The 13,792-nt window shown below is 42.1% G+C and overlaps 1 protein-coding gene across 2 annotated transcripts in view; it reads right to left on the bottom strand.

Moving 5' to 3' along the window:
• Positions 1-659: 659 nt before the first annotated feature.
• kcnk3a (potassium channel, subfamily K, member 3a) overlaps positions 660-13,792 on the bottom strand; it is a 45,875-nt gene continuing 32,742 nt past the window's right edge. Inside the window, exons 2-3 of one of the 2 annotated variants that reach the window (XR_009931005.1) lie at positions 1,680-2,757; positions 660-968 (exon numbers count right to left, since the gene is read on the bottom strand). Coding sequence is in view for 1 of the 2 variants with exons in the window: in XM_062468334.1 (XP_062324318.1) it covers positions 1,850-2,757 (908 nt within the window). In the remaining variant the exon portion in view is untranslated. Of the gene's footprint in view, positions 969-1,337; positions 2,758-13,792 lie in introns of those variants that run through there. The other variant, XM_062468334.1, reaches the window with a different exon arrangement.

Here is a 13,792-nt window from a genome sequence, read left to right as displayed (position 1 = left end):
CAAAGGCGTGCAGGGTTTAGATGTCCCGTCCTGTGATAGGTATGATACTACAGCTAAACAGATAAGGCTTGGGTCATCTGCATCTGCAACAGTTCAGCCAATAAGGAATTAATATAAAACGCTCTTTACCGTTTTCATGCAAAAAATGCATTTTAAATCATTTGTCTAACTTAAATAAACATATTGTTATTTCAACAACAAAAATGTGTTGAAGGTAAACAGAATTAATCTCAAACATGCCATGGTGAGCCTGCCTGACCAACTAGAGGCCACAGCACTACTGTTTCTTTGCATCTAGCACTAGTCATTCTGTACAGACTGTGAACTTGTGAGCTCAGGATGGTTCCAGAAGGATATCTGATAGTGCTGCGACAAACAAGCTGCACACCCTACAACTCTAAAGAACACCTCTCATATCTAACATGCAGGAAACCCACATCCAAATATGCTCAACAACTGATGATTAAATTTAAGATCTATGTTTGAAAACATTTCTGAGCACAATATCAATCTTAAATATAATATTCAGGGAAAGAAAATGTAAGGTGATTCTAGTATATATATAAATATATATATATATATTTATGGGAGGTAAAATATATAAATATATATATATATATTTATATATATAATTATATTATATTATATATATTATAAATCAAAGTATTAAATTAGATAATATGCACAGATATCCAGTGCCCTAAGCATACAACAATGTTCTAAAGTGCAGCAGTGAATTAGAGTCTATAACACAATGTGAGCTCCCCTGTTCAGAGTAAAACCCTACATAGTAACATTACTTTGTTTTTAGAAAACAAAACAAAAAACAAACACACAGTCCATAAAATAAAGGAATAATTATAGACAAGAAATTAAATTAAAATAAGAATATTTTGAACAAAATAGTGAGGTTTTAGAAAAGTGATTTAGTAGATGTGTTTGGTAGAGTAGGTGTGTTTGGCTTGAACCTGAAATTACAGACACAGGAGAGATTAGAAATTTGAGAAGACTTCATTTGAAAAACTGATCTCTTTCCTTAAACCAAGCCTTTTCTTTAACCATTGTGTTATCTTCGGGTCATTCTGACCCATCAGTCATTGTGACCCACCGTCGTATTGCGACAACTTTACCGCATACAAAAACAAAGTGAAGCATTTTCTTTTAACCGTTGGGCTGTCTCAGACCCCCCACATTGCGAAGGTTAAAAGAAAATTATTTTTATTTGTTTTTGTATTGGGTAAAATTGGGTAAACACAACGATGGTTCGTTATGAACCTTTGGGTCATGTGACCCGAAGGCAGCACGAGGGTTAAGACAATAAGAATAGCACAAATCTGCTGTACATTTATCTTTCAACATGTACTGTAGAAGTACCCCTTTACTATCTTGGAGTAGCCTACTGTATGCCTTTTTTCTTGTTTTGTAGAGATCAGCCTCCCAAAATCTGAGTTTGTGGTTATTTCATCACGAACACAATTCATGTTATTCACAATCCCTAGGTCTGTCAAATGTTCTTTTGCAGTCTTTCACAGTGTAGAGTCCTATTTATATCTCTTCAAATTAAACATCAATCTAAGATACGGCAAAGGTTGATGCAAAGCAAAATCTATGTCTATAAAGTACCACAGATTTTGTTCTGCTTTGAAAACAAGTGCACCAGTTGTGCCTTTGATTCATACCTTTATCTATGGAGGTCCTGGAGTAACTAAAACCAGTGGGAACAGCAGTGAAACAACTTCAGACTCCTTGGGTCTGGGCATCTTTCCTTTAAAGTAATGCCACAGTGAGAGTCCTCTCACTTTCTCGACAAAAGTGAGTTTCTGGTGGAAGGCCAGAGGCCTCCCGGCCCCTAGATGGAGCTGCGGCGCTTGGTGAGTCCCCTGTAAGTGTTGAGGCTGTGCAGGCCTGTGGACACAGAGCTTATGGCGGAGTGATGCTGCAGGCTGCAGATGCAGCCGTTGGAGTGGAGGGGATCGGAGAAGGCCTCACCCTGCTCCATGTAGGTGTCTGAGGTGGAGAGGTCACGTGGGATGATCATGGGGATGGAGTACTGCAGCTTCTCCCGGCTCTTGTACCACAGGCATGAGCACATGGACTGGAAATGGAGCACCTCAGCATAAACACTGCGCAGGCCCCGCCCCGCCCCCCCCACCCCGCTCCCGCCCCCTCCCACACAGCCTGAGGCCGTGGAGGAGGGCGGGTCAGGCGCGCAGCAGGGGTGTCCGCCGCTCGCCTGGCCGTTGCGGGAGAGTAGGGCCCTTTGCTCGGCATCGCGCTTCTCGTCCTCTGCATTCATGGTCATGAAGCGCAGCACCACCAGGTTGAGGAAGGCTCCAATGACGGTGAGGCCCGTCAGGATGTAGATGAAGCTGAAGGCCACGTACTCCGGCTTGTTCTGCAGCGCGTCGCCCCTCTGCAATGCTACGTAGTCTCCGAAGCCGATGGTGGTCAGAGTGATGAAGCAGTAGTAGTAGGCATGGAAGAAGCTCCAACCCTCGAAGTGGGAGAAGGCCAGGGCGCCCACGCACAGCGTGCTCATGCAGGAGATGAAACCGATGATCACCATATTGACCATGGACACCTCCGTGCGGCGCATGCCAAGGCACTTCTTTAGGCGGTGCAGCAGGTACCTCACCAGGGTGTTGATGCGTTCACCCAGACTTTGGAACATGACCAGGGTGAGGGGAATGCCCAGGAGGGCATAGAGCATGCAGAATACCTTCCCCCCATCAGTGCTGGGCGCTGCATGGCCATATCCTGGGGGAGACAGACAGGGAGAGCGGCGTTAGTAGCGTTCACTGATTTTATAGGAGATGGGGAAACACATGGGGTTGAGGGGATCTCAGTAATCATGGACAAGGACCAACAAGTGGATCTGGTCAAACTCATGCAGAATGGAGGGATTCAAGGATTCATAGCTGTGACTGGGCACTCAGTTCAGGAAAAAAAATACACAAACATATTATGTTAAATTTTTATAGCATCTCTCCCAAGCTCAAGGACGCTTTACAATAGTAATACAGTACAATGAAACAAAAACATGGACAAACAGTAAATGTAAAAAGCATCAAGCAATCAAACACAAACAAATTTAACATGACACAGAGGAAATACATAGCGACCGATTAGGACAAATAAAATACAATACAGTCCCACTGGTGTTTTGAGAATCGTTGATATCATGTATGGACGAGAGAGAGGCTTTATATTATTCATAGTGAGTTGTTCTCTTTGGATTTGCATGGATGGATCACTGAGGACGTTTCGGTCTTACAGTATTTTACAATCGCTATGACAATGGATTTTCCTAACAAGTTTCCTAAACTCTTGACACAGTTAGCACAACATCCGTCTGTGTTGGCTATACAATTAACACATTTCTTGTTGCTTTGACACAAAATGCATATAGTAAACACAAATGTATAATGCTTGAACTTCTTTTACACACAAGCTCAACCAAGACCAAAACAATTGATTTTTACTGCCCAATTTACCAATGCTTTCACACTGTATGTCAGAACAGATAACATCATGTTCAAAACCTAACTTATTGGCTTAAATCAAAGTGAACAGCTGTTCATATTGTGAATTGAAACACAAATATATCCCTTGTATTTTATTCCATTGCTACTGAGAAACTGCTGGTTGAAGTTATGCAAATACAGTAAATCACAGCTGATTCCCAACTAGGAAACACTCAAGTGTTGAGGTTATTTCAATCGCATGACCATATGGTATATAAAGAGGACCTCTTTGGGATGATCTTGTGTGGAAAAAGAACAATATAGAGCAACACAAAGAAAGTAAGAATAATGCCTGCACGAGGGAGACAAGTACCAGGACAAGGGAGAGGAGTTAGCCTGGGTGCCAGCCAAACTTAGCCCAAATTGTCATGGCGGGCTTTATACGATGATGGACAGATGATCAACAGTAACGTAATCAACCACATCATCAAAGAGCGCTTCGGTTGAATTAGTTTTCAACAAACAACATACTACGTTGCTCTGATTGGTTGTAGGTCTATCCAATTGAGTGAAGAAGCATTTTTTTCCAGGTTCGGTTGAAACACGCCCCATACTCACAGCCCAACGGAGCGGTATCAGACTCATATTCGTCATTTTGCACGGCTGGAAATCGAACCGGAAACCTTCTGATTAATAGCCTGACTCCCTAACCGCTCAGCCATCTGACCACATCTGTCAGAATGTGTGGTGGCGCTCAGAGGAGGGCCAAAGCTAGGGCAACTGATGACATACTGTAAATGGCAGCTATGTTGCATATTTCTTGCAGTAATGTCCTGTTGAAAATGAAGCCTTTACTGCAGCAATTATGTTTCTGTCTTCTTTTTTTCAATACAGTAACGGTACACTCTATAAAGCTACTCTGAGATGGGTCAATCGTTTTTTGTTCTGAATTTCTGCAGCAAAAGAAACAAAATGCATGCATTTACTAAACCCCCCCCCCCAAAAAAATGTAGAGGCTTCAAAAGAAACTGCATTGCAAAAAAACAATCTATGATCCATATACTGTGAGACCCATATATAAAAGAATGCAGTTTCTGTAATTCCATCTGATGTTAGTGTTTTTATGACATTGTGCTATGATTGACGAAATGTTCCTGTTGAAAGAGAACGTGTGTTATTGTTTTGGTAGACATGGTGTACTGTTTAGTGTATTTTTGTGTTCTAAAACAAATTTGTGTTTGAGTTTAGTTTACAATGTGTAATTTTGAGCATGAAATTAACAGTTTTTCCAATTGTGTGTCTTAGGTGTGTTGGTGCGTTAAGAGCAGTGTTGGTCAAGTTACTTGGAAATAGTAATTAGTTACTGATTAGTTCTCCAATAAAGTAATCCAGTTACTTTACTGACTACTTATTTTCAAAAGTAATTAGTTACTTTAATAATGACTTTACTTAGTACTTTTCAAAAACATGATGCACAACCTGAATACGCAATAAAGCAATAGACATTTCAGCCTAATTCTGCATATTCCATCATATGAAATGGAATCAAATGAAACTCTCTTTTTCAAAACGTGTTATATTAGTTTCAATCTTTTAACTTCATGCACATTGATTTAAAGTGTAATTTTTCACTGTACACAAAAGTTTTCTTCCCACGCAGGGTGTACAGTGGACAGTAATGTTTTTGTCACTTTTTACCGAGTCAAACTCAAAGTAATGTCGGTACTTCCAAGCATTAAACGCTGCATGGTCCTGCTCTCTCCCGCACTCCATACAGGGACATGCACAGGTACGGGCTATTGTTGCCCGGGCAACAGCCTGTTTGCCCTGGTTGGCTGATCTGCCCCTCTGGAGAAAGAGCCTAAATAAACTTGTTTTTTTTTGTGGCTGCATCAATACGATAAGCCCATCATTAGTAAAGTTAAATACAATTTAAATGCGATATCATCCAGTTCTGTGTTAATTTATTTAGCCACCATAACGTCAGCTTTGTATGGAAGCCCATTTCCGCCAGTAAAATTTTTTTTTTTGACAAATTAAGTCATAATTATGAGATACTAAGTCATAATTATGAGATACTAAGTCGAAATTATGAGATACATAAGTCATAATTATGAGATAATAAGTCGAAATTAGGAGATGTCTAAGTCATAATTATGAGATACTAAGTCGAAATTATGAGATACGTAAGTCTTTATTATGAGATACATAAGTCATAATTATGAGCTACTAAGTCGAAATTATGAGATACCAAGACAACATTATGAGACAAAAAGAATTATAGAGCATATATTCAATTTAAAAATGGACATGGATTGTCAGTACATCGAGGACTACTATAAACGTGGTTTTACAACGGATGAAATACTTCAATTGCTTGCTAATTCACATGGGACTGTATTAAGCAAGCGCACCCTTGAAAGAATTTTGAGCAAGAAGAAGCTCTGGCGTAGGAAGAATAAAACCGATGTGGCTGAGGTGGCAACCTTTATCGAACAGCAATTGGAAACCTCTGGTCAGTGTCATGGTTACAGATGGATGCACCAAAAATTTTGGTTACATGGAATTGTGACTGACAGAGAAACAATTTGAATATTGCTACAGTTATTGGATGGTGAAGGTGTTGATCTGAGGTCCAGAAACAGACTGCGAAGGTGTGTTTACCACAGTTGTGGTCCAAACTATGTCTGGCACATTGATGGCTATGACAAACTTAAGCCATTTGGAATTGCTATCAGTGGATGCATTGATGGGTTTTCCAGAAAAATGATATGGCTTGAAGCTTACAAAACAAACAATGTTCCAAAGATCATCGCTGGCTACTTTATGGATGCTGTGATCAACATTTGTGGATGCCCTGCCAGACTCAGACTTGATTTAGGAACAGAAAATGGTGATATGGCTGAAATGCAGCGGTTTTTGCATTTTTCGGAGAACCAAGCAGGAACAGACAGTGTAACCATTGGTCCAAGCACTGGAAACCAGCGGATTGAACGATGGTGGCTGACCTTGCGAAGTGAGTGTGTCCAGTTTTGGATGGACCTGTTTGACAAATTAAGAGAGGATGGCTACTTTTCAGACAACTTCTTAGACAAGTCCTTGATCCAGTTTTGTTTTCTTCAAACAATACAGGTAATTACACATTTTGAGTTCAAGTATTGCTTAATAGTCTATATATTTAAGAGCCGTAATGACAATGTGATAAAAGTCATTACCTGTGTTATATGTGGATATTAACTATTGTTTGTCAAAAAAACATTATGTGCGTTTGGAAAATAATAATTGTTACATTAGTTGCACTGCAGCAAATTACATTTTGCTGCTTTGAATCTCGTTCAGTAAAATGAACAAATCTTTTTTCGGGTCATTCGTTCATTTCAACGGGGGGGGGGGGGGGGGGGTTGCTATCCGTCCACTGCAAACACGTATCATATTCTCATGTAAATGATTACATAAATGATTCGTTCATTTCCAGACTCGGTCTTCGGGTACAAGTATTTGGATCATTTTTCACGTGACCTGCATAGGCTCTGTAGTGGTAGCTAGAGGAAACGCTAGAGGGAACGATTTGGTCATTTCCCGACTCGGTCTTTCTACGAGTCTTTGGATCATTTTTCACGTGACCTGCATAGGCTCTGTAGTGGTAGCTAGAGGAAACGAACGATTCGTTCATTTCCCGACTCGGTCTTTCTACGAGTCTTTGGATCATTTTTCACGTGACCTGCATAGGCTCTGTATTGGTAGAATCAGAATGGGATTTATTCGCCATGAAAGTTTGCACAGACAAGGAATTTGCTTTGGCAGGAAGGTGCATACAATAAACATATAGGGACCTAAAATTTAAATATGTGGACTATCTATACTAAGGGTACATAAACTAGCAGTACTAAGTGGGATTAGAATTGAATTAAATATACAATAAAATAAAATATAAGTTGCCGTAAATTACAATATAAAAATACAAAAATACAAATATTACAAAAAATACAAATGTACAAGATACAATTTTGTAATGCAGTGCAAAAAGCAGTGTGTTTTAAGCAGGAAGTCATTAGAGGCAGTGTGGTCCCTTGGCCTTGTTGAAGAGGCCAACAGCGGAAGGGAAAAAACTGTTTTTGTGGCATGAGGTATTGGTCCTGATGGACCGCAGTCTTCTGCCGGAGGGGAGTGACTGAAACAGGGAGTGTCCAGGGTGGGAGGAGTCGGCCACAATCTTCCTCGCTCGCCTCAGGGTCCTCGAGGTGTGCAGGTCCTCGAGGGTAGGCAGATTGCAGCCAATCACCTTCTCAGCAGTGCGGATGATACGCTGCAGCCTGCTCTTGTCCTTGGCAGTGGCAGCAGCGTAGCAGACGGTGATGGAGGAGGTGAGGATGGACTCAATGATGGCTGAGTAGAAGTGCACCATCATTGTCTTTGGAAGGTTGAACTTCTTCAGCTGCCGAAGGAAGTACATCCTCTGTTGTGCTTTCTTGATGAGGGAGCTGATGTTCAGTTCCCACTTGAGGTCCTGGGAGAGGATAGTGCCCAGGAAGTGGAAGGACTCCACAGTGTTGACTGGGGAGTCACACAGGGTGATGGGGGTGAGTGGGGCTGTGTTCTTCCTGAAGTCCACAACCATCTCCACTGTCTTAAGAGCATTGAGCTCCAAGTTGTTCTGGCTGCACCAGGTCACCAGGTTGGCCGCTTCCCACCTATAATCAGACTTGTCTCCACCAGAGATGAGCCCAATAAGGGTGGTGTCATCCGCAAACTTCAGGAGTTTGACGGACGGATGACTGGAGGTGCAACTGTTGGTGTACAGGGAGAAGAGCAGAGGAGAAAGGACGCAGCCCTGAGGTGATCCGGTGCTGATGGACCGGGAGTCAGAGACTTGTGTTCCCAGCTTAACGCACTGCTTCCTGTCAGACAGGAAGTCTGTGATCCACCTGCAGGTGGAATCAGGCACGTTCAGCTGGGAGAGCTTGTCCTGCCTTCAATACCATCATCCTGGCGGGGATGATGGTATTGAAGGCAGAGCTGAAGTCCACAAACAGGATCCTGGCATAGGATGCTGGGGAGTCCAGGTGCTGTAGGGTGAAGTGGAGGGCCATGTTAACTGCATCGTCCACAGACCTGTTGGCTCTGTAGGCAAACTGCAGGGGGTCCAGTAGAGGGTCAGTGATGGATTTAAGGTGTACCAGCACCAGGCGCTCGAAAGACTTCATTACCACAGAGGTCAGGGCGACGGGTCTGTAGTCATTATGTCCTGTTGGCCTTGACTTTTTGGGCACAGGGATGATGGTGGAGGACTTGAGACAGGCTGGCACATGGCATGTCTCAAGGGAGGTGTTAAAGATGTAGGTAAACACCGGAGACAGCTGGTCAGCGCAGTGCTTGAGGGTGGCTGGAGAGACAGAATCCGGCCCAGCTGCTTTGCGGGGATTCTGCCTCTTGAAAAGTCTGTTAACTTCACCCTCCTGAATGGAGAGAGTCGTCACTGTAGAGGGGGGTGGGGGGGAATGGAAACGAACTAGAGGAAACGAACGATTCGTTCATTTCCCGACTCGGTCTTTCTACGAGTCTTTGGATCATTTTTCACGTGAACTGCATAGGCTCTGTACTGGAGGAAACGAACGATTCGTTCATTTCCCGACTCGGTCTTTCTACGAGTCTTTGGATCCTTTTTTCACGTGACCCGCATTGTATTTTTTAGTAGAGGAAACAGTTTCCTCATTCCTTTTCGCGTGGCCGCTGTTTTAGTAAGACGTGAATGATATTCGCTCCAGTCATCATACTGACTGGTTTTGTTATTTTCACTTTACATTTACACTTACAGTTTAGTGCAGTGTAATTGTTTGCCATGATAATTAAATGCTAGTGTGATAATAAATGACCAAATCATACAAACTGTCATGATACATTATTTTAATGCAGGAATTTCTTTAAAAATAGTATCTGCTGGTGCACATGTCATGCACTAACCTACATGAGAATATGATACGTGTTTGCAGTGGACGGATAGCCCCCCCCCCCTGTTGAAATGAACGAATGACTCGAAAAAAGATTCGTTCATTTTACTGAACGAGATTCAAAGAACCGAATCAGTAAAATGATCCGAACTTCCCATCACTATAAAAAATACAATGCAGGTCACGTGAAAAATGATACAAAGACTCGTAGAAAGACAGAGTCGGGAAATGAACGAATCGTTTGTTTCCTCTAGCTACCAGTACAGAGCCTATGCAGGTCACGTGAAAAATGATCCAAAGACTCGTACCCGAAGACCGAGTCGGGAAATAAACGAATCATTTCTGTTTACTTGGACGAGCCTATGCAACAGTCCCGATGCGCGGCCACGAGAAAATGAACGAATCACTCTTTGAGAGGACTCGTTACTCCCGAGTCCTTGTAAGGATTCGTTCAAAATGAACGAATCGTTCACGAACGACACATCACTAATCACAACACAGCAGAAGTGAGCAACAACGGATGTTGACAATGACACAAGGCATTTGCCAAATATTTTGGCCGGCGGGATTATAAACTGGACTATTGGCTAGATACATACATGTGGAAAAGTAAACTTATTGTCCGTTTGAGTATGTGATAAATCCAGCTTTGTTCACCAGCTAACTTTGCAAAATGAGCAATGTTGTTCATTGTCTTTAGCCTAAATGTTCATAGTCATGTAACGTTAGCTAGACGTTGCTAACTCTAGTAACCTTAGCATTACACCGTGTCACAACAGGGAGTCCGACAGTACCACACGAAGATAAAATATATAAATTGTTTTATTGTCAACATCCATTTTTGCTCACTTCCCCGGGGGGAATTCATCGTAGCTCGCTAAGCGGTTTAGCGAGCTAATTTTCAGGCTAAGATCAGAAACGCCTCTCTTTTTGGTTCGTGGAAGCAACTTTCGATAAATCACCATAGTAACATATCAATTAACACTAACCTGCTCCAGAGCAGGCTAACGTAAGTGTAGCTGGATAAGCTTGCCACACCCCCGGAAAATAACATGGCAGCTCCCTTTTTGAGAGACCCAGTTGACCAAGGAGCTATATTCTAGTTATATTACCTTTCCATACCAATAGAGTTCTTCGCGATCGCCAAGATCTTTTATTTCACACGGATGAGTTCTTACATTTACATTTAGTCATTTAGCAGACGCTCTTATCCAGAGCGACTTACAGTAAGTACAGGGACATTCCCCCGAGGCAAGTAGGGTGAAGTGCCTTGCCCAAGGACACAACATCATTTGACACGGCCTGGAATCGAACCAGCGACCTTCTGATTACTAGCCTGATTCTCTAACCGCTCAGCCACCTGACTCCCCTTGTTCTTGTTTGAGCGATATCGATTCAGCCGACAAGGACTCATTTATTTGCAAGACCTTCTCGGGCCGTACATTGCAAATATCACACGCCGCAGCAAGCTTTATGCTTTATTATGAGCTTATGCTGATGTATGTGAATATGTAACGCTATGTTTTAGGAAATGTCTTGTCTTATCTGTTGTGCCTGTGTTTTTTATATGTTTCACTGTGGGAGAGTGGGAAATGTCATATCGATTCCTTTTTATGTCTTGACATGTGAAGAAATTGACAATAAAGCTACTTGAAACTTTAATTGTGCTTCAGACTCTGCATAGCCTTGAGTTTTCAGGTACATTTTTATGCAGTAGGCCTATAGGCGATGCAGAAAACATTGGCAAAGCCGCAGCATGCGTTGCTGTAAGAAAAGTGTACTTGGGTCTTAACCAGCTGATGAATCAATTCATCATATTCCCTGCCATGTCCCAGTCAATGAAATCAAAGAGGGATTTACACATAGGCCTCCATGCATATACACATATATAGTACATGATATAAGCGCTTTCAGTACATATATCCTCATAAGTGTCTATGAATTCGTATCAATTAGATACTCTGTGGCCTTGTTTTTATCGACTTATTCTGAAAGAGTTGAGATCATTATTTTCGCTAGCAAGATCTCATTCGATTATTAATTTCCATTAAGCCTACTGCCAGCAGGCACATTAAAAAAAAGGAGATCTGATTGATTGGGGTAATAAGGCACTTAAGATGAGCCTATACATTTTCCCAAGACTTACGCATTTAGCTTATCGTCAATTTTTGGCCAAGCTGCTTGTCTTGCTCTGACAGCGGTGGCGGTGTTTGACTTAGCCATGATAATATGCTTATTGTCTTCGTAGAGACTCATTATAATAGTTTGCTCGGATGGCGAGAATATCACTGCTCTCTCTTTCGTCTTTTCCGCCATCATACCGTTAGAAAATCACGGTTTTGGTGATCGACCTTTCCTGCCTTTTTAAGTAGGACGTGCACGTGCAATTTCCCTGATAAATTTAGCCTGATTGAAATTAACCACATGATTTGGATGCGGATTAACCGTTGACGAACCGATATTTGCTGTTCTCAATCAGCTCGCTAAAGTTAACGGGCTAAAGGGACGATTAACTTAGCTTCAACCCTTACGACGAACGGGGCCCCGCTGTGTTGTGATTTTTGCATTTGTGTTGACATTTGTGTTTTGGCTTTTTGCAAAGCGTTGACACGTCTCGGCCACCCTTTTTTACGACCAGAAAACAAATCTCTCAAATAAAACATGCCAATCCTCAAAATTTGTATTCACCATTTGACTAAATATTATTTACATCCTAGGAAGAACTTGACGAGGTTGTATTGACTTGGAACAACCACAGAGTCCGTCAAGTCCACAACTCACGATCACCCAATGGACGTCCTTCCATATTACATGCAGTCCCTCACCTTTACGGCGGCAGAGAGTGTTTACACCATGTAGAAGGTTCAAGTCTGCCTCGAAGAGTGTGTGTTCAAGGACTTCCCGTGTGATGAAGATGTGTTCAATGTCTGTGTGGACCTAAATCAGAGTATAATCTGAAATTAACAAATGATGTGTTTGAAACAGTTAACCTAGTATCTCATAATTATGATTTAGTATCTCATAATTTCGATTTAGTATCTCATAATTATGACTTAATTTGTCAACTTTTTTTTTTTTTACTGGCGGAAATGCGCTTCCATAGCGTTGCCCTCTGCCCCCAGTCACATGACATTAGGTGCGTTCGACATGGACTGCGGCTGCATGAAATGACCGGCGAAAGTAGCCGCTTGCAGTCGGGGAGGAGTTCTGGGATCTGTAAAGTCGGACATTCCAGCTTCTCGTGGTTTGCTGCGTTGACGTCAGTCATGGCCGATCAAGCACTGTTTGCTTACTTTACTTTATTTATAATTAAACTTACTCTTTCCGTTAGTGAAGAGGCGGACTAAAACCCTTTCTTCAACACATTTTCAATTCAATTAAACTGTTTAGTCCGGATTTTTGAGCGTTGGCGAAACTGAATGTGTCAGAATAATTACAAAACACGCGTCAAAGTTGTCGTGTGTGAGTCTGGCCAATCATGAAATAGCTGTGTCGTCATTAGAACCTTTGCAGTTGCTCTTGAGAAAATGCGCTCAGATACACAGCCGGCAGTTCACCAATCGATCTCACGGTACTTTGATGGCTACGTCACAGTGATCTAGCCTCGGCGCCGTCTCAAGTCGGACAAAAAGTCTAAACAGAATTCACTGTTTCAAGTCAGCCGCCTGCAGCCGGCTGCAGCGCTGCATGAAGTCAGTTCATGTCGAATGGCACCTATTGTTTGTATTCTCACGCCGGTGCACTGTCGGTGAAGCTCGAGAGGGAAAACCATTCCACTTTAACGTGACTTTTTGAAATAATGGATATGACAAATGCCCTGTGAATAGTAAAAAAAAATAATCCACTTGTGTCTCCAATAATGTGCTGCATCAGCTTGTAACGTTTGCATCACGTTGCGTTATCTTGCCTTATATGTAAGGGATAATGCCCGACGAGGTGTACATTATCACCTGATATTGGACGACGCAGAGGCGTGAACCGTCCTCCGCTGCACGTCGGATGGTTGCTTCCACGGAGTCCATGACAGGTGATAATGTACACCTCGAAGTGCATTATCCCGCTTATACCATGGTCACTTGCCAACCATTTTTTTTATAAACAGTAATTCATGTTTTAATGCGTTTTGCCATAGAAATCTAACGTTTTTCAACGTTAGCCTACTCTGATATTTCTAGTCCGCTCAGCTCATAGAACCAACACCGGTTTCCTTTGGCTGAACTATTAGCCCAAAAGCTAACGTTATGCTGGCAAGATTCAAAGGCAATAACATTGTGTACGGTTGACAAACAGTAAATATAATTTTACAGTATGTTTGACAAGAAGACTAGCCAGCTATCGAGCTATGTCATTGTCCCCAAATCAAATCAAGATTTTTACGAA

This window comes from Osmerus eperlanus, chromosome 8 (assembly GCF_963692335.1).
Source record: "Osmerus eperlanus chromosome 8, fOsmEpe2.1, whole genome shotgun sequence".
Taxonomy (NCBI): Eukaryota; Metazoa; Chordata; class Actinopteri; order Osmeriformes; family Osmeridae; genus Osmerus; species Osmerus eperlanus.
Note: the sequence above shows the minus strand (reverse complement) of the source record. Positions and strands in the feature narration are given on the sequence as shown.